The sequence below is a fragment of the Ambystoma mexicanum genome, chromosome 4q (genome assembly GCF_040938575.1).
Source record: "Ambystoma mexicanum isolate Mex_15411 chromosome 4q, UKY_AmexF1_1, whole genome shotgun sequence".
In the NCBI taxonomy this organism is placed as follows: Eukaryota; Metazoa; Chordata; class Amphibia; order Caudata; family Ambystomatidae; genus Ambystoma; species Ambystoma mexicanum.
The window spans coordinates 901,968,627-901,992,242 of NC_090928.1; the positions used below are offsets into that span (position 1 = coordinate 901,968,627).

General features: G+C 42.7%; 1 protein-coding gene across 3 annotated transcripts in view; it reads left to right on the top strand.

Annotated features, from left to right (window-relative positions):
* The window catches only part of THADA (THADA armadillo repeat containing), a 2,999,906-nt gene that overhangs the window by 2,541,269 nt on the left and 435,021 nt on the right, over positions 1-23,616 (top strand). For all 3 annotated transcript variants that reach the window (XM_069608464.1, XM_069608463.1, XM_069608465.1), the window contains exon 31: positions 22,058-22,143. In XM_069608464.1, coding sequence (XP_069464565.1) covers positions 22,058-22,143 — 86 coding nt within the window. The remainder of the gene's footprint in view (positions 1-22,057; positions 22,144-23,616) is intronic.

Consider the following 23,616-nt stretch of genomic DNA (forward strand, 5'->3'; position numbering starts at 1 on the left):
GGGCATTCCAGCATTGGGCAGCCTGAACAGGAAAACTGGTGCCCCCAGCCTTTTCCAGGTTGAATCTAGGGACTATGATGCAGTTTGAGTTTGCTGATCTGGTAGGTCACAACAAGGATCTTTGTGTGATTTTATCTCTTAAATATTGTGGGGCAGCATTGTTCAGACATTTATGTGTGATGGAGGCAATTTAGAGCTGGATTCTGTCCTTGATAGATAGCCACTTGAAGTTTCTTCTCACTTCGGAAATATGGTGGTTCCTCGTGATAGTGCCGTTCTTAGTGTTATTTTGCAGGATTTGCAATTTCTTCAGAACTTGTTTATTAGTTCCTGCATAAAGAGCATTGTAGTAATAAAGTTTGGACAAGATTAAGGCCCTTCCTAGTGTGATGCAGCTATTATTAGATAGGAACTGTTTGCAAGCCCAGATTAATTTACACGTATATGCTATAGCTGACGCTGTAGCGTTAACTTGTTTCCCTAGATTCAAAGTTGAATCAAGGTAGAAACCTAAGGTTTTTGTCTCCCTGGCGACTTTGATGACAGTACTGACTATGTTAAAAGACGTTTATTGACATCCAAGTTTGCTAAGGTTGGTTGGGGTACCTAAAATCAAGATCTCAGTTTTGTCGTCATTCAGGCAGAGGCCATGTGTGGCCATCCATACCTGAATGATTGAGAATGTTTTGTTGACTAGAGCCAGGTCTAAGTCGTAAAGACCCATATAGGGTAGGAGATTCTGAGTATCATCTGAATAATTAGTGTAGGTGATAACCAGATAGTCCAGAACATCAAACAACAGTTTTGAAAATATGTTGTACATGGTTGGTGAGACACATGAACCTTGTGGCACGCCGCAAGTAATGGGCGAAGTATCAGCAGCGGCTGAGGGGGAAAAGACTCTCATAGTCCAAAAGGAGCAGCAGGGTGCATTGTCTGTTGTCTTTTAGGAGGTCAATTTGTGTTTTTAAATCAAACAGGGCAGTTTCTGTACCGTGGAGAGGTCTGAAGCCCGATTGGCGTAATCCTAATAAATTGTTAGACTCGAAGTCTGACTGTATTTGGATATATGCAGCTTTGTCAATTATTTTAAGCAGGAATGCGACAGTAGTTATCGGCCTATAGTTCGTAGGAATAGTTGGGTCCAGTGAAGCCTTCTTTAGCAGCGGCAAAACACCCAAGCGTCCTTACGGTTATTAGGGACATTAGAGTTACGGAAGGTGTCATTTTTTTTAATTTAGTGATAAACCGTGCCAGATCTTTTTCAGCCTCTTTGATAATTTATGCTGGGTATATATCTCCCTGGCATCTCAAAGATTTAAGTGAGGCAATGATCTTTGCCACCTCTTGTGTAGTGACTTGAGAGAATTCGAATTGTGGCAGGAGGTTCTGGTCAAATTTTTGTGAGCTGTTCTCTGTGGGTTTTTTTTGTTTGGGAGATTGCATCTCTTTGCTGCGTTTTTCTTTTGAAGAAAAGTAATTTTGTTAGATAAGGCATTTTAGATGTTAGTACACCATACTTTGTCCTGAGTGCACAAGTCCTCTGGAGGGATCAGTGATTCCAATTCCCTCAGGATTACAAAAAGTTCCTTGGTACTGGATCTCGCTTTGTGAATCCTATCATTGTACATTTCACGTTTAGTTTGTAAAAGTTCTGTTTTGTATTTGGTGGATATTTTGGTCAGATTGTGTTTATTTTCTTTAGATGGCATGTTTTTCCACAAGTCTTCAATTTTCTTTTCTGAGCTCGGAGGATTTTAAGCTAAGGTGTAAACCAGGAATTGAGATGTGCTCTATGTTTAGCTTTGCATAATTTGACTGAGGCAATAGTATCCAAAGCTTGAGTAATGGAAGAGTTGTAGAGATCTACTAATGCAGTAGGATCTAAGGACTCTGGTGCAGCATTCAGTGTAGGGATCAGGAGAGGCATGAGATTATCCACTGTGATATCTCTCTTGTTCCTAGTTGCGAGTGGTGGGTCCATTGGCATATTTTTGACTGGTAGGTGTGTGGCCGAGGTGTTGAAGGAGACTAAATAGTGGTCAGTCCATGAATGGGGTTCAACAGATGTAATTTCTGTTTCGCAGTTTACGTCTGCGACCCAATCTAGTATCCTGCCTTTCTCAAGGATAGGCTGGTTGACTCTTTGCGTGAGGCCCAGTTCGGTAAGGGCCTTAGAGAGAGGCTTAGCTGGTTGGTCATTGTGGTCACTAAAACCTAGGCTGCTAGTCAGGAGTATTTGTGAATTAAGTTTAGTATCTGACAGTAAGGTCATGATGTCTTCCTCAAAGCAATCGATAGACCCTCGATGTCTATAAATTAGGTGAATGGTTAGCGTGCTAGAGTTAGAGGTGGCAAGTTTGGCGGTAAGTATTTTGCATGATTTTACCATGGGGGGACTAGCAATTCTGAGACCTAAATTGGATTTTGCAATCAGGGCAATACCGCCTCCTTTTGAAGTTAATCTGTCAGATCTAATGACGGTATATTTGTCAGGTATGGCCAGTAATAGTGACGGTCCAATCGCGACATGTAACCAGGTCTCCGATATGGCAAGGAAATCTAAGTCTCTGGACCTAAGTAAGTCAGCTATGTCTATAGTATGAGTGACCATAGATGTAGCATTTATTAAGGTGCCTTTGATCTGATGGCTAGTGGTCAGTGGGAGGGTCGATGATTCTGTTTTGAAGTTGGGCCTAGTTCTTTTTTGTTAGCCTTGAGGCTGATGTTATGGGTCATCCCTTGTGGACAAGTCCGGTTGTGCAACATGTTAGGTTGGGTTTGGGCATGTTGCTCATGGAGCCTAGTTTGTCTAGAGTGGAGTCTGTTATTTCTAACTAAGGTAAGGCAAAGTATATTAGTTTTGATCGGATCCAAGGTAATCTTAGGGTTAAATGAGGCCATAAGGTTGGTGTTCTGATTCGTTGGAGATTCAGATAGGGGGGAGTTGTAAGACAGGTTCAGCTTGGGTAGGAAGCTAGTAGGTTTGATAGATCGAGGTAGGCTGTTCTGCTGGAACTGGGGGAGGAACCTCGTAGTGTATAGTAAGTCTTGAATTGGTAGCTATTTATTCCATGTTTAACAAAACTCTGATAATGTTGCATTCAATATTTTACTATCCAAAATTACTGATTAAAGATATTGTACTTCTGTGGTGCATGCTGCATCCATTGCCTATGCGTATGTATGATTAGGTTCCTGTATTAACAACACTCCAATTTAATGTTTTGTTTAGATGAGTATGTTCTTTAATACATCAAGGACATCTTATTACCAATATTATAAACACAACCTTTTGTAAGGGCTTGTAATCAAAATTAATTTCACATGTGATGTCATCAGTGATGTCATCATTGGCATTTGTGATGTCATCTTTGATGTCCTGGGTGTTAGTCTTAGCAGTGCCCGGTGGTGGTGTGAGTTATAACTACAAATTTCTGTTTTTTTGGTCGGTTTTACTTGTAAGCATAACGTAGCTTATACTCCTACAGTGATTGCGTCCCACCTGCCCACGGCCGCGCAGTGGCTGCGTGCCATTACATGGGCATCCGATATGGAAGAGCGATGGTCCTCACTGCAACCTATGAACTCCATACCTAAAGACATAAGCCCCCTCCCTTGCGCAGATACCTGTCATCAACTCAGATGAATATACAAGATGCCAAACACCCATCAATTGACTAGCACTCCCCCCCCTCCCTTGTCCACCTCGTCTTACCGATGGATACATCGCCATGAAGATCTCTGTTCACAAAATATGCTGTAATGTAAAGAACTCAATAAAGTTGTAACAAAATGAAACTGAAAAAATAAGCTTGTAGACTCCATCTACTTAACATTATTCAGTAAAGTAGTTAGATTCAATAAGATTCTCCAACATTCCCATTACCATTTTCTAATATGCTAATGGAAATAATGGACAATTGTATACTAGAGAAAAAGAAAAAAGTACAGAAATAAATTTCTGTCTGAAATTATTCTCTAGTATACAATAAACACCATAATCCATTGCCATTTATAACTATCTACAGTCTCTGCATTGCCCTGTCTAGCCCACACTCTATTAGAAAATCCAGATTGCATATGCACACAATCACACCAAGCAGCCCTTCTACTATTTTTACTTTTATGTTTGTAACACTCCCTCCTTGCCTGCTTTGAACCATTCATACATATATCCACCAATCACTTAAAAAACTCTACATATTGCTGATCAACATATTAAACATCCACCCACCAACTGCCACTTAACAATGTTCTACAAATCTTTTGCATCTACATTTCCAATACTTATACCACAAAATTGTACATAGTCCTTCTATAAATGCATATATGCATTGTACAGTGACAGAACTGCATAAATAAAAGGGGCAGTACGGCGGGACAAGTGCTCATGGGAGCCCAGGAGGCAAGTGCCAAGGGATGCCAAGGTGGGAGGCCACTAGCTAACTGCTGTGGCAAAGGAGTCTCAAGATTGAGGTACATCTTAACCGTAACACCCCTTTAACCAAGTTTATTCTGTCAATTGAATATGTTTTCATAAGTGAAAATGTTTCATAGTTACATCACTCTATATAAGTTATTAATAAGCCCTCTTTTAACAAATATGAAAGAACTATAAACCTCCTTTAACAAACATATTTTTTGCAACACATACGTATGTGAGTCGTTATCAGCAGCCCATACCCCAATAGACAAATCAGAGTAGACATTTGTCCTTCCCATAAAGGCCAGGCCCTCTTCCCACAGCAGAAAAGTTATATCACAATTCTTTGTACTTACGTTTCGACAATTTAAAAAAAAGTAAAACACAGGACAGATTTCCAAAAGCATCCTTTCAGTTCCTTGCTGAAGCTCCTTGCGCAGCTGTGCTGCAATCCCGTCCAGCACTCTGGGCTGCAGCCTCAAGCAGATTTTTTTCCCCATTTAAACCTACAGCTTCGGCCATGCTGCATGCCCCAATATGTAAATTAGAGTAGGCATTCGTCCTTGCCGAGCGCCAGGCCCATTGTCCATGCACTTAAGTTATATCACAATTGTTTGTGCCACTGCCCACAGCACAAAAGTCATATCATTATTTTTTGTATTTACATTTCGACACTTAAAAAAAAAAAACACAGGACAGATTTGCCAAATCATCCTTTCAGGTCATTGCTGATGCTCCTTGCGCAAGTTTGCAGCAATCCCGTCCAGCACTCCAGGCTGCATCCGCATTCCAAATTTCTTTTCCCATTTTCCCATTTTCAGCTTTAGCCATGCTGTATGCCCCAATAATCAAATCAGAGTACACAATTATCAAGTAACTGCAGCGTGGTATAATGGGTAGATCACTGCGCTTCATCTAGTACTTGAAACATATTACCCTGCTGCTGGTGAAGGGGTTCTTTTGTGAAGGTGCCCATCCTTTTTCAACTGTTAGATCTCGAATCAGAGGGAGCCCTTTTAAAAAAAAGATTTCCAGTCAAACTAAACTTTCCCACGGTAATACCACAAAGATTCAATTATTCCTTTTTCCTGTTGTCAAGCAGGATATGTCTCCTCACATATCCGACGTCTCTAAGAAGTCACACTACCAGCTACACCTCCTCAGAGGTATATTTCCTTTCCTCTCCTTGCCCCAGAAGCTCACTGTGTCTAGAGCCCTGGTTCTCTCGAAGCTGTACTACTGTAACAGCCTCTATCTAAATCTGCCCGCCTCTACTCTCCGCCCTTTGCAACTCATCCAGAACAGGACTGTGAGACTTGTCCTTGGCCTCAAGCCCAGGGACCGTATCTCTCCAGGACTGAAATCACTACACTGGCTCTCAGTGACTGCGAGGATCAAGTTCAAAACCCTCTGCATTGTCCACAAGGCCGTCTGGGGCCTTGGGCCAAAATACCTTGAACTCTCTCTTCCTAAATATCTTCCTTCTCGAGCTCTTCGCTCATCCACCTCCAACTCCCTCAGGGTCAGCCGCTTCTCCAAACAACGAGTTGGGGGCAGATCTCTCTCTGCTGCAGGGGCCTCCCTCTGGAACAGCCTTCCTGCCTCCCTGAAACTTGAGGAGAACCATCTCGGGTTCAGGAAGCACCTCAAAACCTTCCTCTTTGCCTCCGCTTTCTCTCCCCCTCTCCCCTGTTAATACTACTGAAACTGCACTGAATCTGCAACTGGGCCACTCACCATTCTTGGTCCTTGGCCCAGCCACTCTCCCCTGCACTGCCTCCCCGGCAACCACTGCACTGCAGGACTGTGTCTGTATCCCTACAGCCACCCTTCCCAGCACTTGTCTGCACTTACCTCGCACTTGCCACCAGCTGGCCCTTGTTATTTATCCTGTATGCTAATAACCCTGTACTGCACTTTCCCCTCTCCCTTTCCCCCATGCACTTTTCCCTTCCCCTCTACCCTTGCACTTGCGTGATCTGAATGACACCTGGCCTAGTAGGATTGTTGTCTGTTTCCCCTTGTTCCTCCCCGCCTCGTCGCGCCTTGAAACACTTGTGTATAGGCCCGTTACAAATGCCATATCATATCAAAGGTCTATACCGCTAATGTGACTGCCTCATAGCAAAAACGTTTTTAGGTCAAAAAGTAACTGCTGTCATAATGAAGCAGTCTTCAAAACCATTCTTGATGCTAAATTTATTGTTAGAAGTCAGCTGACACGTGATTCAACTCTCTAATTCAAACTGCACTGAATCTGCAACTGGCCCACTCACCATTCTTGGCCCAGCCACTCTCCCCTGCACTGCCTCCCCGGCAACCCCTGCACTGCAGGACTGTGTCTGTATCCCTACAGCCACCCTTCCCAGCACTTGTCTGCACTTACCTCGCACTTGCCACCAGCTGGCCCTTGTTATTTATCCTGTATGCTAATAACCCTGTACTGCACTTTCCCCTCTCCCTTTCCCCCATGCACTTTTCCCTTTCCCTCTACCCTTGCACTTGCGTGATCTGAAAGACACCTGGCCTAGTAGGATCGTTGTCTGTCTCCCCTTGTCCCCCCCGCCTCGTCGCGCCTTGAAACACTTGTGTATAGGCGCGTTACAAATGCCATATCATATCATATCAAAGGTCTATACCGCTAATGTGACTGCCTCATAGCAAAAACGTTTTTAGGTCAAAAAGTAACTGCTGTCATAATGAAGCAGTCTTCAAAACCATTCTTGATGCTATATTTATTGTTAGAAGTCAGCTGACACGTGATTCAACTCTCTAGGGTCTTTCGCAAAGCATATGGATTGTGAGCCAGTCATTGCTGCAAGGTTATGGAAATGAGTCCTGCATCCAATCCCAATATCTTGTCCCACTATGCTCGCAAATAAGGGTGATTCATGATTTCAAGGGGTGGCCTGGTGGCCATGTAGGCACACGGTTCGCCGTTCTTGGTAATAATCTGTTAATTAGCATTGTCTCTGAGTGTATGCAGTGATAGCCACAGCGATCTTTTAATGCAATCCTGTGCAGTACTTCTGGCTGCAGCCACAGACAGAATTTCAACCACAGGCAGGTAATGTTTTCCTATTGAAACCTATACCGATTTTGAAGAACTTGACCACATAGCTAGTCCCTGGTGGCCATGCCCACTTTGACCCCATTGCCAGTCCTTTGTGGTCATGGCCAGTAGCCACATTATCTGAGTCATGGCCGTTGGTTGACTCAGACAATCTGGCCACTGCCAATCGCCACAGGCCATCATTCGACAATTTAGCCACTGCCCATGGCCATCGGCTATACCTCAGTCACCAAAGGTATATCACTATTTGTTGTACCTACATTATGACCATTTTCAAAAAATAACATGGACACATTTGTAAAACCATGCTTTCAGGTCCTTGCTTTGCCAATGCTCCTTCCATAACTTTCCTGCAAATCCATCCATGTTTTATTTTGTGATAACTGTCAAATTGTACATACATATAATAGTCCTATAACTTTGCTGCAAGTTCACAAAATCCATTCAGACTTTGCAGAGAAATTCAAGGGTGAGTCTACAATCTTTCTAAAATCTTTTGTGCACATCGTCAAACAGGAACAAAGTTACAAGCCATCTAAACATTTTGAAACCCCCACTCTAATTTTGCCCGCTCTTCACAAAATTCCACTAAATGTTGCAAAAACATTTGAATCCGGGTTCTTAAATTTTTTTGGAAACCTTTGTGCAGATTCTTGAAATGGCCCCATATTCATAAGCATTTCAAATATTTTAGGACCCACCACTAATTTTGTTCCGTCTTGGCGAAACAGCACCAACCTTTGTACACCCATTCAAGGTCACGCCTAGAATGATATCGTGCAGTTTCATTGAGTGGTGCGAAAGTCATAAGCCATCTAAAAACTGCTTTTCACCAACCCTGTAATGCAAAAATATGTATGGATGCCCGCGATCATCTGAGATGTTTGTCAACATTACAGGGCTGTCCCCGAACTGTTCGCGGTCATCGAAGGCGTTATTGGTTTTTATGACCATATCCCACCCCATCCTCATCACCCCTCACCTCCCCAGAGATTGTTTCATTAGTTTGACAAGTGCAATGTTGTGTTTTTTTAATATGTTTTTACAGTGATGTCCGTGCACTATGGCAGCTGTTTGCGAATCCAGCCTGGCAGGCGTTTCCAAAAATATGATGCACCTCACGCTTTTCACCATCCAATCAGTGGGCGCATCCGATGTCCGCTGATATCACGTCGGACCCTGATTGGTCCAGGGGGGGTGTCCGCGGAGCGAATAGGGAAGTGAGTCTGAGGTCCGAACCCAGATATCACTAATTTTATTTGACCTACTTTTTGTCCATTTTAAAAAGAAATACTGAACGGATTTACACCAAATTCACGCTTTCAGGACCAAGCCGCCACTCCTGCCACGAATTTGGCGAACATCCGTCCAGCGGTTTGGGCTGTAGGCGTGAGCAACATTTTGTTTCTATTGCATCTATGGGAAAAACCACACGTTTTGGGACCACCCTATAATTTTGCCCCCCTGAACGAACCCTCACCAAACTTCGCAGAATCAATCCAAGTGGGGCATATACTTCGTTTGCAAAGTGTGGTGAGGATTTGTCAAGTGCGGGCAAAGTTATAAGTTATAAGCCGCCCAAAATGTGCTCTTCCTATGGGTTGAGCAACTTAACCATAACTACTGGGCCGGCCGCTACCGCAGGCCCTGTAAAAGAAAAGATATATATATGGTGGACAGTCATAATGTCGACAGTCAAAATGTCGACAGTCAAAATTTCGAAAAATAAATGTCGAAAAAAATAATGTCGACAAACAATAATGTCGACATTTTTTCGATATTTTTTCGAAATTTTGACTGTTTATTGTATGAATAAATAAATATATATAACTTAGATGTGTTGAGTATGAGGAGTGGTGGGGGGTGTGGGGTGGTGGCAGGGAGTGTTGGGTTAGAGGGGTTGGTGGAGACACCCCCATAGTAAATGATACTCTTTTTATTTATTTAATTATTGAATAAATACATAAATAAATATATAATTAGTATGTGTTGAGTATGAGGGGTGAAAGGGTGGTTTTTTTACATTATAAGTATAGGATGTCGACATTATTGTTTTCGACATTTTTTTTTTGAAATTATGACTATAAACCTATATATATATATATATATATATATATATATATACTGCTTTTTTCTTGCACTATGCATTAGTACTTTATCAATATTATACCACACTACATCATGCTACCATACATAACCATGTTGCCCATTAATTCAGGTACCATATATGGTAAATTCAATTGTCGGGGGCCAACACACATAGATATGCTGATATGTGAGCACGGTCACGGCATACAAGGTACAACAAAATTTAGAATAGATGCCGGTAGAACAGTAGATAAATTGGGACGTGTATGCATATTGGACGAACATTAACAAAGTACTGCGCAAATTACAGTATCATAGCATTATATATTGCATGACTCTCTGACTGAATTGAAACCAATGGTGGGCAAAGGTAAAATGTCAATCTGTGTTGCAAACCTAAGTACCTCGATACTGCGAATATTTAAATTCCATGCATTGGACATTCACTCATTTATTTATAAATGCTGGAGCACAATTCACTCTTGCAGAAACTGTAACATGCATATATCTTGAGAGAAATATGTGTCCTCTTTAAGATTGCCGACAACAATAGTAATAGTCTTTTAAGTCACCTTTTTACTGTTTCTTATTATGTGTATGGGTTAAATGGTAGAACTAAAGTTTCACAAGACTCAGCTCAGCTGCATCACAGCTCCCACATGAAACAGGCCTGATGTCAGATAAGTCAAAGGATTCCACTGTAGCATTTTCACGCACACTGAAGTAGTGTCGGAGGTATGATCTCCTGTTTCCCATTTTTTAGGGGATTTCACAAGTTCTTTGCAAAAACATCCACCTCAAGTTCCTTTGCCCCCCAATGTTGTCAAAGACTCTTTCGTAAGGCTAGACGGGCCCCCATTGACCACTTTGTGTGCTACCTCTTATCCTTTATAGCATAAGGTGTCCCTGTAGATTCTATTATGTAGGACAGACAAATAGGAATGCCAAAACAAGATGGTGTGAGCTTCGGTCTAATGTCAGGGCCAATAATACACAGTCTCCAGTTGCAAGAAATTTCAAAGAACAAAGGTATAATGTCACGCAGATGAAATTTCAGATCTTCTAAGTTTTTGACATGAAGACATCACACATGGACAAAACCTTTCTTAAGGAAAAAGATACACTATGGATTGGTTTGCTAGACTCCCTCTACCCCGGAGGAATGAATGAATAATAAGATTTCGTATGTGTTTTTATGAAATTAAGTACATTTCATTTGTATGTAGTTGTGTCAACATGTAGGTACTAGTGTGAAATTGGGATAACAAAGAACTGACCTAGCATCATATAAGATTGCATATTCAGCAATTGTTCTTGTACATCACAGATGAAAAACATATTATTTTTGCTTCATGTTAATTCCATGGTACTGGAATGAAATTGCCATGACAACGAGTTGACCTTTGGTCCGATTAGACTGTACAAGCATGAATTGCTTATGGACACTATTGTTGACGAGCTAATAATTTGCAATGTATGTCATATCTGAATCCATTCAAACATGGGGTTAGACCTGTACACTGTACACTCTCCCTATTGTTGTCTGTAGCTTTGTTGATAGTTTTCCATGTTTAATAAAAACATTTTCGCTGTGGCACGGATGAGTGCTGTGATGTCCTCACGCACCCGTGTGCGATGTCACGGCACACACGCTTTTTGCCACAAACTGTGAATATTTACAGCAATTATAACAACACTGGTTCTGAACGTCTTGTGAGCCTCTTGTGAACATACCTGAAGGGATTAGGAAGAATGATTGTAAGAACTAGATACACCCATGATTTACATTTGGCTACTCGGTCCAATGAGCTTTACAGATTGTTTTATTTTCTTCTCATTTGTTTTTTTATTTTTGTCTCATTTATTCTCTTTGTCAGGTTCCTAACAGTTAACCTTATGATCTTCTAGATGAGATACAGTGTCCGGTACTATCCATTTCTTTTTTTGAACAGATTCTTGTTGTTTATGCCACATTTCTTGGACAAGAAGTTCCATCAGGAAGCAGTGTGCATTATTATTCATATATGATTTTCTACAGAGTGGTTTGGTCGGGAATATTGTGACTGGTACAGAAGGATTGAAAAGGAGACGGGTATAGAAGAAACAGTCTTGGTGCCCATGGTATTACATTCTATAAATTATGTATAACATTGTGTCCTATTTTTCTTCCTTTTTTCTATGCTTCTTGAGATGATGTCCCTCAAGAAGGACTATTGGAGTCCAAAATGCATTGGACTTTTCTTTGTCTCCACAATGAATTGCAGCCTTTTAGACAAATACTGTGAAATTGTATATTATATATTTTTAACCGTCACAACTTGTATGAGTGGAAAGCATTAAATAACAAACAGCAGATTTTCCGCCTGGGGACACACAGCACTAAGGAAAGTTTCCTTGGTTACAGGTTCTTCTAATCCTAGAAGATCTTCTTCAATGAGGCACATCTTCTATTGGTGCACCTCCTTCTCATAGGCATCCTACATGGTACCCAACTACTACATCAACCTGGACACCGACTGCAACATCAACCTTTTCTTCAGAGGACAGCTTTTTTGACAGATTCCAGAGCCTAATGCACTCTGATGAAATGGTGGATTATTTCAAATGCCTTAATTAAGGAGCTGATGCAGCAACAGCTGTTAAAGTGTCAGCCTTCTTTGCCTCCAGCGATGCCTCACCTCTTCCTACCCCTTTTACATGCAATGTCCCTCCCCCTCCACGACGGGCGCAGACACCCAGGTTGCATAGACAGATTTAAGTTCCATCACAAAGTTCAGTGAGTTTCGGGATTCTCAAACTGGCGATGCCTTCCCGGGATGGAAATATTCTCACAACTGTCATTCACAGTTGTGTGGGCCAGGTTGCCCCACATTTCTGTTTTGGCTCTTTGTTCTATATTCTCCAGTCACAGTCACATTCTTCTCAAACTCACCTATTGGTAGACACCTTGCCTGGGCCTCAAGGCTGTACATACGCATGCACGTTAGGTCAGGCAAAGCAACTCCAGTGTTGAAGTGTAATCGAAGGACCCAAAGAGTGGGCACTAAGATGCAAGCATCCCAAAGTTTTTTTGTAGATCTGATGGAGAGATTGTCGCCACCTCCTAATCTCCAGGTCCTAGCTCTAAGTCACTACACCCCATTCTCATATACCTACTTGATGAGTTGTTGTGGTCTCATCCTTAAGGGGACCATTCCTGCTCCTCCTGTCCGCTGTCTCCATTGTACATTCCCTTCTGTAACTCCTTTGTGTTACGAGAGAAATGGGAGAGTACCCTCTTTTTTGTTTCTGGGGGGCCCGACTCTTGAGGGTTGTATCAGTTCAGCAAAAGAAATTAGTCGAGGCTACCCCTCCCTTGAACGTATGGGCAGTGTAAACAGCTTTCAGGGGGCTAAGGTATATTTTACTTAGCCATTCATGATCAAACTAGCAAGATGAAGTACTGTTAAAACAAAATGTATTCTGAATAAAGTATCACATTAAACACAGACATACATATGACTTAACTTGTCATTCACAACACGTGAACATTTGCTTCTAGAAGAGTGACATAAGCACCCTATCAGTAACCATAAGAGCAAATTTGAAATATGCAACTGTGCAGACTATAGTCCGTCCTATTCTCAGCCAAATACGAAGAGAAGAAATATTAGATTCAAAGAATCATCTATCACCAAACATGTTTTGACAACAACTTCCCACTGCCTGTAGCACCAGTGTCCTGAGGAAAGTTCGGAGGCTTTTTTGAAACTGTGCCAACCGGAAAAACATTTTCTCTGCATGAGCCCCGAACTGGAAACACGCAATAGTGGTGACAGATGAAATTTGCTGTTATTGTTCTAAGTACATACAACCACTCTTTTGTTACTAACCTCACTCTTCTAGAACCAAATGTTCATGTGTTGTGAATGACAACTTAAGTCATATATATGTCTGTTTTTAATGTGATACTTTATTCAGAATACATGTTGTTTTTACAGTACTTCACCTTGCTAGTTTGATCATCAATGGCTAAGTAAAATATACCTTAGCCCTCTGAAGGTTGTTTACACTGCCCGTGCATGGAAGGGAGGGGTCGCCTCGACTCATTTCTTTTGCTCCTTTGTGTTCCACCAGGTTCTCTTGCCTCCACCCCTCCTCTTCGTTTTTCCTTTTCTCCTCCTTTATGCTGCACCCTCTATTCCCACCTGTTTCGTAGTACTCCGACAACCTCCTTCATGCTCCCCAACCTCTGCCTCAATTTGTCTCTCCCAAACTGCTCTCTCCTTCCTCTCTCCTTCAACCTACTCCTGAATGCTCTCCTTAGTTCTTTACTCTTTTGGGGACTCCTCTAACCTTCGACTGAATGCTCTCCATTTTCTTTCTCTTGATGTCCCTTCCCACCTCCCTTACAATCCTTCTGATGTTCCCCTCAACTCCATCTCACTCTTCACATCCTCCTAGCTCTTCACCTCCTTACTTTTCCCCACTTCTCTCCACCACTGCTGCTCTCTGACCGCTTTCCCTAGCTTCATTCCGCCTTATCTAACTCGATCTTAGTTTGCCTTCAACCCAATAAACCTCGATCTGCAAGCCTGCAGTTTATATGGTGGTAGACTCCACAACCAGGGACCATACGTGCTTAGCAATGTTCAGTTGTTTCTCTTTTCCATTATAGGAATCAGATTGGCTAAGGGATTGAATTGCTTCCCTGCTTCTAATGTTGCCCTAGTCTTCCTGGCACCAGGATGCAGACCGAGCATTGTTGAAGGCTGGCTAGCATCGTGAAGGCACAGTTCACGAACAGCACTTTCGAGAAGTGGGGTCAACACATCAGAGCTCTGCGTCCCACATCTACAGTCGGGATTGCACAGTCACTTGTGTGAATCAGCACAAGTCTCTGAGTGGATATTTAAGTATGCCTTTTGCTGGTCGGAAGGTGCATATGCCTACTTATATGCAGGACTAGACAATCTCTTTCATCTTGGCTACCCCAGTGCACTCCAGACAAGGTTGATAGCCAGCATGAAAATCTGCTTCGTGACATATGAGTTCCCTGTGCATGTTATAGATTACTACTTCTAGCAGCATGCATTCCTTCAAGGTCTTGAGATCTGGATGTTTTCTTAACAAAAGGAGAACTGTTTTAAGGGAGCGGTGCATGTCCCGGTTCAAGGTGATGTGCCCCTGCAAACAGCTTTGTGTACGGTGGGTTAGGGTAGGGAATCTGCCTCTCACTGTGCCCATCACGTTGAGGGTTGCAGCACCTGGCTGTTACGCTCACCTGGCTCCCACAGAGGCGTCAATCTGAACTGGACAGCTGCGGTCTCCACCAATGTGACGCTTAGGGCGGAGATGACGGACTGGACTGGCCCACCTAGCTTTGTTTGCTTGGCCCGTAGGAATATTCTTCTGCAAATGGAGAAAGGAAATTAACCACCCGTGGAGTTGAGTGTAAATCCTCCCACCCGGCTGTTCTCCCCACAGATCACCTTTGATGTCCCCTCTTATAGTCTCACTTGATGGTTTCAAAAGATCAGCTCTCCATCCTGCATTGAGCGCAGGGGCGCGTTGATAACCAGTTGCTTCACTGGCTCGAAGGAATTGGTGAGTTCCAGAACAATATTGACTCAGAAAAATATGTAGTTCGTAAGAGTTCACATGTCTGACTTTCACTCTTGTCCGATTCCTTGCAGTTTGCAGCTTCACCCCACCGAAGAGTTCCTTGTGGTAGCTGACAAAGTTCAGGTAAGGATTTGGCTTATCCTACACAGTTCAATAAAATAAGGCCAGAATGTAAGCTGCTTGTTCCCTTATTCAGGTGTGGCGAGAAAATATGAAGTTCGGGAATTATGCCTCCGGTGGTAAAATTAGTTAAGTCTATGCGGTGAGAAGAGTTCCCCTTATTTGTCCCGTTGTCTCACCTTGTCGTGCTTTTGTTCCCCTTGGGGGCCGGGCTACGGCGAGGGTGCAATGGAGACTGCGCCGACCCGTGAAGGGAATAGTACCCCCGGCGGTAATCAGGTAAGGATCGAAGGTTTGCTCTTATTCTAACCTTTTCTCCTTCTGTTCCTCCCTTTTTCTAGGAGCTGCAGACTCGAGGCGGGCGTGGCAGAAGACTGGATGCAGGCTTACAGACACAGTGAGCGTTACGCTGCTGGATGCAGAATAACGCAAAGCGTGTGCTGCTCTTCGGGCGTGATTTAAATAGCCTCCAAAGTAGTCCCAGGTAAGTATTCTTCCCCAGCCCCACGAGAGTAAAAAATAGTCCCTAGGTAAAATAGTCCCTTCCAAGCCTCATTTGGCTTGGAGGTCTGCACCAGGTAAGCTTGCAGCATGGTCTGCATCAGGTAAGTTCTACTCTATGAGCCTGGCGCCTATGGAGCCAGGACTGACTCCTTGTGAGCCTGGTGCCATAGGCGCCAGGACCGCACCCAAACAGCCCCTAGCCGGGGTTTTTGGGCTTGCTAAAAACAACCTGATGCCTGCTTCTGGGGTTGCTAGACCTGGTCTGGTTTCCCAGGTGTAGGCATCATGACACTGGCTCCGGTGGTCACCGTATTCTTTACTCCAAGACTTCATCACACACTTTTGTGAGGACTTGTGAGCCACTTCCGTCCCTCGGGGAGGCAGGGTTAATTTATTTTATACTAGAATGAAAACGTATGACCTCAGACTTTTAGAATGTCACCTAATTAATGAACCCATGGTCGTTGGCTCTTATTCATTCAGAGGCCTCCTCTGACTCTTCTTTCTCTGGTCATGCCACTGGCAGACTCTCGCCTTTATGCTGACGTTTGGAAGCTTGTTGCCAACAGCTGTCTAGAGCTGGAACCTGGAGGTGGGTTAGTGGTGGCACTCTCGATACTTCGTAATAAATAAAAGGGCAAAGAGGTCAGGACTGTCTAGGCCTGAGACAATTGAAGAACCTTTCTCAAGTTAGGTAAGTTCAGAATAGTGACACTGGGTAAGATCCTTCAAACCCGGGAATAACTGGACTGGCGAGTGTCCGTGGACCTGCAGGATGCTTGTTTACACATCCCTGTACACTGCAACCACAGCCATTCATGTGTTTTGGTAGGCTGGGTTCACTATCAGTTTGCTACTCTGCTATTTGGCCAACATCCACCCCAGAGTGTTCTCTGGTGTAATCAGGTTGGTGGCAGAACATCTTCTGAATAAAGGGTTGCTCTTCTTTCTGTACATTGACAACTGACTCCTGCAGACGAAGTCTGAGTATAAGGTCTTAGAAGAGTTGCGGATGACATGTTGCCCCCTTCATTCCCTGGGCTTTTTGCTAAATTCGAAACATCTCCAATTTTTAGTTGATGTTTCCTCTGCCTGGAAGAGCATTGAACATCCAATGTGGCATTTTCTCCTCTCCCACTGGTTCAGAGATCCCAGCAGTATACTTCCTCAGGTTGTTATGCCTTCTGGCTTCATGCATCTTTGTCATGCTTCAGACAAGGTTGAAAATTAGGTCACTTCAGTGGTCTCAATTTTGGGGTAGGCTAAAATCACAAATTGACTCATGTTCTTCCGACCTTGCAATGGTGGACGATCCCATTCAAACTTCTATGCGAGCCATCATTTGTGGCCTCGTATTACTCTGGGGACAAATGCTTCTTGAATAGATTATGGTGCTCACCTGCAAGACGTCTTGTTGCGCAACCTCCAGGAAGGTCAGGATAGGTGATTCCATATCAACCTTTTGGAAATTAGTGCTATCAGTCTGGGGTTCATCTCCATTCTGTCCTCCGTCATGGGCATGTCTGTGCAAACTTGAATGAATGCATGGTCAAATAGTTGAAATTGTAAATTAATGTTTACAATTGTACATAAATGAATTAACACAGGATTCTTACATGAATGGGTAAAACAACTGAAATTGATTGTACGACTGATCATTGTTATTAAATAATCAATATTGAATATCAGACAATAAGCAATACCATATTTGGCCAGCAATAATTTCAAACATGAATTTATTTTGATGGGGAGGAGGCATGTTACTTAGAGGCCATAGTGTTTCAAATATGTTATTCCATACCACCTGATTTGGGTGTCATTGCTAAGTGTTTTCATGCTAGACTACTAACCCTACTCAATTTCATGTGAACCTGTAGTGCAGAACTTGAGGTCCAAACCAACCTTTTTCAAATCTGTGGTCTGATTTTCACCTTCAGCAGAAAATCTGCCTCCCTTTTTTCTTTCTTACTCTGCTTCCTTGTGAAACAGAGGAATGCTTTCACAGATCGGACTATAAAAGGGTTCTCAGTTTTTACATTTCAAGATCCAAAGAATTCAGACAGTATGATCTGCTTGTTGCTGGTTCTGCTCGTCTTCGGAAGAGTAACTGTGTACAATTTACAGGTTTGCGTTATAGATTAAATCATGCTACTAGTTTGCTCAGAAAAGATTCCTGCTGGCTTACATTTCAAATTCACAAACTATACCAGAGGTCAGGCAGTGACTCCAGCATTGAAAAGAGAGGTCTTTGTTGGAATTGTGGCAGGCAGTCGCATGGTCCTCGCTAAATACTTTCTGAAAGCATTACTGCTTGGAATCTTTGCCTCGAGATAATCCATGTTTTAGAGGCCTTTTCTTTTAATAGAATGTCCTTTAGTAGGTTCTATTGATCACACTTTTCCCTCTCTCCATGTGTATACTGTGGTAGGAGTGTTCATAATCTGAGGAATCCATTGTAGGAAAGTATCCATTTGTAGAACAATGTTCTAAGATTGGGTTATATTCTTTCTGATGGATATCTTATACCTTCCATGGATTACACAACAACTCTCCCGCCGTCACCTGTTCTACTGTTTAGTTAGCATATGTCAACAGGCAAAATTGGGTGGAACTGAGGTTGAAGGGCTCTTGCGACTCTCTGTACTGTATATATGGAGGACATTCCTTCCAGCACTGATGGCACTGATGACATTGTGCTGAATTTGCTGTGGAGCCACATTACTTGCTGTAGGAGCAATGGAAACATCCGGATCCAGTCTTTTCCTAAGGGACCTTTTGAAACCTCAGGAATCTGTGGGAGGACTACAGTATTCATCAGAAAGAACTGTCTTACTGTGATGTCACAGCAGAGTTTACAAAACGGATGTAATATGGGTTTAGTGTAATTCCTTTTTTGTTCGCTGGAGGGTTAATAATATTTTTTGTTTATGCTTAACTATGGCAATATTTCTTTTTTGGTATATACAAATATAAGTATGTGGGATCCCATATACTGAGAACGAACACGGTTCAAATAACCTGTTCTATGGGAGGTTTCCCACTCGGTAAGGTCTACAACTGCGATTAAGTTCATTGTACTTTTCACAGACGAGAACTATTCATTTGCATATCAGTCTGGTCCAACCCACCAGGACAGTCCAGCATTCAAATGTTAGGCAATTCTCCTCTGAACAAGAGTACCAACAGCAACCCCAACACATCTTTATTAGTATAATACAGTTACTATCTTTGGTTCTTTCCAAAAGGAGTGCAATAAAAATCAACCAGGAAACAACTCCCAATCCATTCCATGTTTAGGTCACTCTGAATGTTTTGATGTTTTTCTTGCCAAATAGGCAAACTGTGGACAATCCAAACTGTATCTGCCAATATCTCTACCAGTGGCTACCCATTCTATAAAGAATTACCAAGCTACAGTCTTGTAATGCCTTGACTAGAAATAATTGGGTAAAAACATTTTTTTTAACCCTAGCATTGACTGCATATTACCAGAGTATCTGAAGAATAAAATTGTCCCCATCTCCCAGGCAAAGGCCCACACTACAGTAACGCAATGACATTTTATGTTGCTTATCATGTGGGCTTAACTGAGTAAAAAAGAAAATTGGTAATTACACCCACACTGTAGAATTTCCCCATTATTAGTGTGTCTTTTACAGAAAATCTGCAGGTTAGAGACTTTCTCAAAAAGGTCATGATCTTGGATGCTTTCTCTCAATCCTTTTCTGATAACATACTTAAATGCTCAACATTAAGTCAATATAAGTAGATTAATAGAGCGATGGTGGGACATGGACTAATGGTGTGAGGAAGATGAGGGGGACCCTTTTGCCTAGTCGGCATAGAACCGTGCATGTCTCCCAGTAACGCTTTCCTGCATCCAAAGCCTACCAGCCTCTGTCCTAGCCCTGTTTCTTTGTCTTCTCTTTCAAGTGCTTCCCAAGAGACTATGATGGCCAGAATGCACCAGACTACTCAGATCCCTAGGATGGATAATGGGTTCTGGAAGGCAGCACCGTTTAAAAAACGACAAGTACCTCAATGCACCTGGAACCGCCAGACAAGACCTAGCCTTTGACAGACTGATTACCCAAATGCGCATGGGATAGGCTTCCCTATTCTGGAGCTGAATGGGAGACAAAACACTGACTATTGACTGCCCAAGCATGCTAAAGAGAAGCATGGGAGCAGCAGGGATAGGACTGGAACCAGCAGAGACTGACACTGCCCTACAGGTGTCCAGGGAGGGATCCCTTCCCGCCTTTGTGTGGAATTTAATTTACGTGATATAGGGAAGAGCCAGAGAACAAACTAGCACCGTGATTGCATGGCTGGGTGGAAAGAAATGGAGACTGAAAGAAGGTTAGGACTAAGGGCCCTTATGACGACTTCCGGGGGAAATCTCAGCCCTCAAGGGGTGGAAATATGAGGGGTTGTGAGTAGCTTAGCTAGACATCGGCGCAGGAGAGCAGCTGACTCAGGCATCCAGTGGGAGTAGAGAGAACTTTCTAGGCAGAAGGGGAAGGGATATCAAATGCCAGCAGAGTCAGTCCGCAATGAGAGATGTTTGGGTGAGGTTGGAGGAATGTAGGGGGAGGACTTGGAAAAGATTTTTGGCGTGTTTAGAGCTAGTGAAGGCAAGACTGTGGGATTCAGATGATGATTCCAATTTGGTTGTTTTTGAGTGAGTGGGTGAGTGAGAGAAAGAGTGAATGAACGTACATTTTGTATGGGAAGCAGGAAGGGGTTGAGAGTAGGAGTGAAAGATAGAAAGGAAAAGGAGAGATCAGAAGGGAGCGACAGACAGGAGGTGGAGGAGGGTAGAAACAATTATAGTGTGTGGAGGGGGTGGGAGAATGGTGACAAAAAGAGGGAGAGAAGAAGATAAGACCAAGAGACGGAGTATAGAGGAGATTTACAGGAATACTACTGCAGCTTTTAACCTCAAGCCAAATTACACTGAAAGCACGGACTGCATAAAAAAGATGACAGATCAGGAGGATGGGGACAGGTGAAGGTAGAGAGAGTGAGTGAGAGAGTGGGAGAGAGAGAGGACCAAGAGACAAAGTGAGGAGAGAGAGAGAGAGAGAGAGAGAGAGAGAGAGAGAGAAAGAGAGAGGGAGGGGAGTGTGAGAGATTCTCATCAAGAAGGAGGGCCCTAGAGCAATCAGACTGCTCCACTCATTACTTAGGATGTCTCTGAGGGAGCTAGATAGAGAAGGCTATGGTGTTTAGGTCTCCCTATAGTAGGGATATTCTAGATTATAGGTGTCACTTGGTTATAATGAATCTGTGGTGCAAAATGACCTTTTGAAGTAGGGAGGTTGGGTGGTTAGAGCATGAGGGGAAAGGGTTCAGGGACCACACCTAGACATGACACCCTAATTGTCTCTTTGAATATATTTCATAATTAAAAATTGAAAATGTGTTTATGGCGTAAGTGGCTCAGAGAGACCATTGTCACATTAGATATAATTTATCTCATCTTAATCCAAGAGACCTCTTCAGGTCAGGGACGATGTTTGAATGTTTGCCATCCTAGGCAAATATGCCTTCAATAGAAATGGACAATTGATGCTTGTTGGGGATCTTTAGTTACCTCTTCACATGCCCCACTGCTGGCCTCGAACTGGCCATGCGTCTGATAAGAGGGGGCCAACCAGTGACCGCCTTCCTAGAACTAGCAAACTGGCCCAGACTCATATTGCCTTTTTTGGCAGGGCTACAGTCATGTGATTGACTGGGGTAGCTGAAATGGATCGGGAGTTGGAGGATAGGTGTGCAAAAGAGCTTTTTTATCAATTGAAAAATAATTTACGGTCTGTCCCCCAATGATGTTTGACATAAAAGACTGTCTACAGTGAAAGCTGGTCAATGATCCAACTCACAAAAGGTAATGCAAATCTGTAAGAAAGATATTGTCAATGAGAATACATTCTTTCATATATTAAACGTTAGTCATATTCATCCTTAACTGTTCCTTTTTGTATTCCCATTTATAAACCTTTGGACTGTGCGTCTATGGTGTTGGATGTCCCACGAGCGTTGTTGCCTCGCATGCAGGCCAATATTATGTCCTCAAATGCACATTGTCACTCTCAGTATTTGGGACCTCTTTATATTGAATCTTGAATTTTGAGTAGAACTCAATAAGTTGTCATTGTTTTTCATAAATATATTTGTTTTGCTATGCATCCATTAGTAGTGTGAACTTATTCTTGGACTAACTTTTTCTTTTTCAGGAGGAATCCTTGTTTGGTGACCAGAGCAGCCTACTTGGATGTTTTGGTTCTTTTGAGCAATTTCCTGATGAATTACGACAACAGAGGCAAGTATTGATATGAATTAAAAGTTGTCATGTATATGTTTGTGACTTCTTCCTGTAACAATGTGAGTTTGCACTGTGCACTGAACAAATTACCTACCCCACTCACTCTTCATTACTTATACCCAAAAACCAATGTATTCTCATGGTTTGCATTGAACCTCTAGACTTAACATTTCCTTACTTGTTTTTATTTTGTCGATGTTTTCAAATTGTGTGCTCAGCTATTCTCTGCTTGTAACAGTAAAATGATTAGAGAGAAAGGAATACAATAGTCGAACGAATGCAAAGTAAGTCATGCTGGAAAACCAAAGAGTTTTATAAATCCAACAAGCACTGGAGGAACACAGTGTAATTCATTATGGGCAATGGAGTACTTCCTATGTTCTTTGAGAGCACACACTGTAATGCATGTTGTAAGAGGAAGAACAGTTTGAGTAAGTCATCAAAAGGCTCTCTTTTAAACAGAAAGTATAAGCATGATGAAATCAAAGCACATTGTAAGGCTGATTGAAGGTTTGTTCTGGTTGCAACTCAAAGCAACAAAAGCCCGCACTTTTATTGATTATGGTTTCTAAAGCAACCATAATGCCACCATTGTACAAAACAAATAAGTCGATTGCTTCCATGCATGTCGTCTCTCGTTCTACTAGTTGCCCTTGGAAATCATGACTTAAAATATGTGTTTACAGTTGTTATGTCGTTTAATTTTTGTTGGCCTTTATTTCAAATTTAAAGTGGCCCTTATCATCGTTCGGGTTCTGCTTTTTTCCTTTACTCTTGTTGTTGCTGAGCTACTGTAACTGGTGTTACTAAATGCATTTAATGTTTTGGCACATTTGGGTGTCAAGAGAAGTGCATGGCATTGGCGGAGTAATGGTTGTTTTAAGATTAACTGCATCTATGAATCTGTCCAATCCTTGATGGTAGTCCATGGGCTTTGTCTGAATGATGACAAAACTGAGCTTCTTGTTGGCTGAGCAACCCTGTCCATCTAGCCAACCTAGAACCCGAATATTCCCACTTAACCTTTGACGACGCCACCATTCCTGTCTCACCAGTGGTCAAAACCCTGGGCGTCAACTTGATTCCTCTCTCTCCCTCTCCAAGCATGTGAACTCCATCGGCTTCTGATTAGCATATACCGACAAACTCATCAGCAGCTGCCGCCCTCACCTCTCCACCGACAATTGCATCAACATCGCTCGAACCACCATCTGCTCAAAGTTGATTACTGCAACTCCTCGCTGGTACCTACAAATGTAACCTGCTAAAACGACAAACTGTTCAAAATAACACCCTTCGTGCTGTCCTGGGCCTAATAAAATCAGAACACATCTCTCAGGCCAGGAGAGATGCCCACTGGCTGCCAGTGAAGGACTATATCTCCTTCAAAGGTCTTACAGTGACCCCACCTTTGCATCAATAACACTCCCCCCAATACCTCTGAGTGTATCACCAAACCGACTTCCTCCA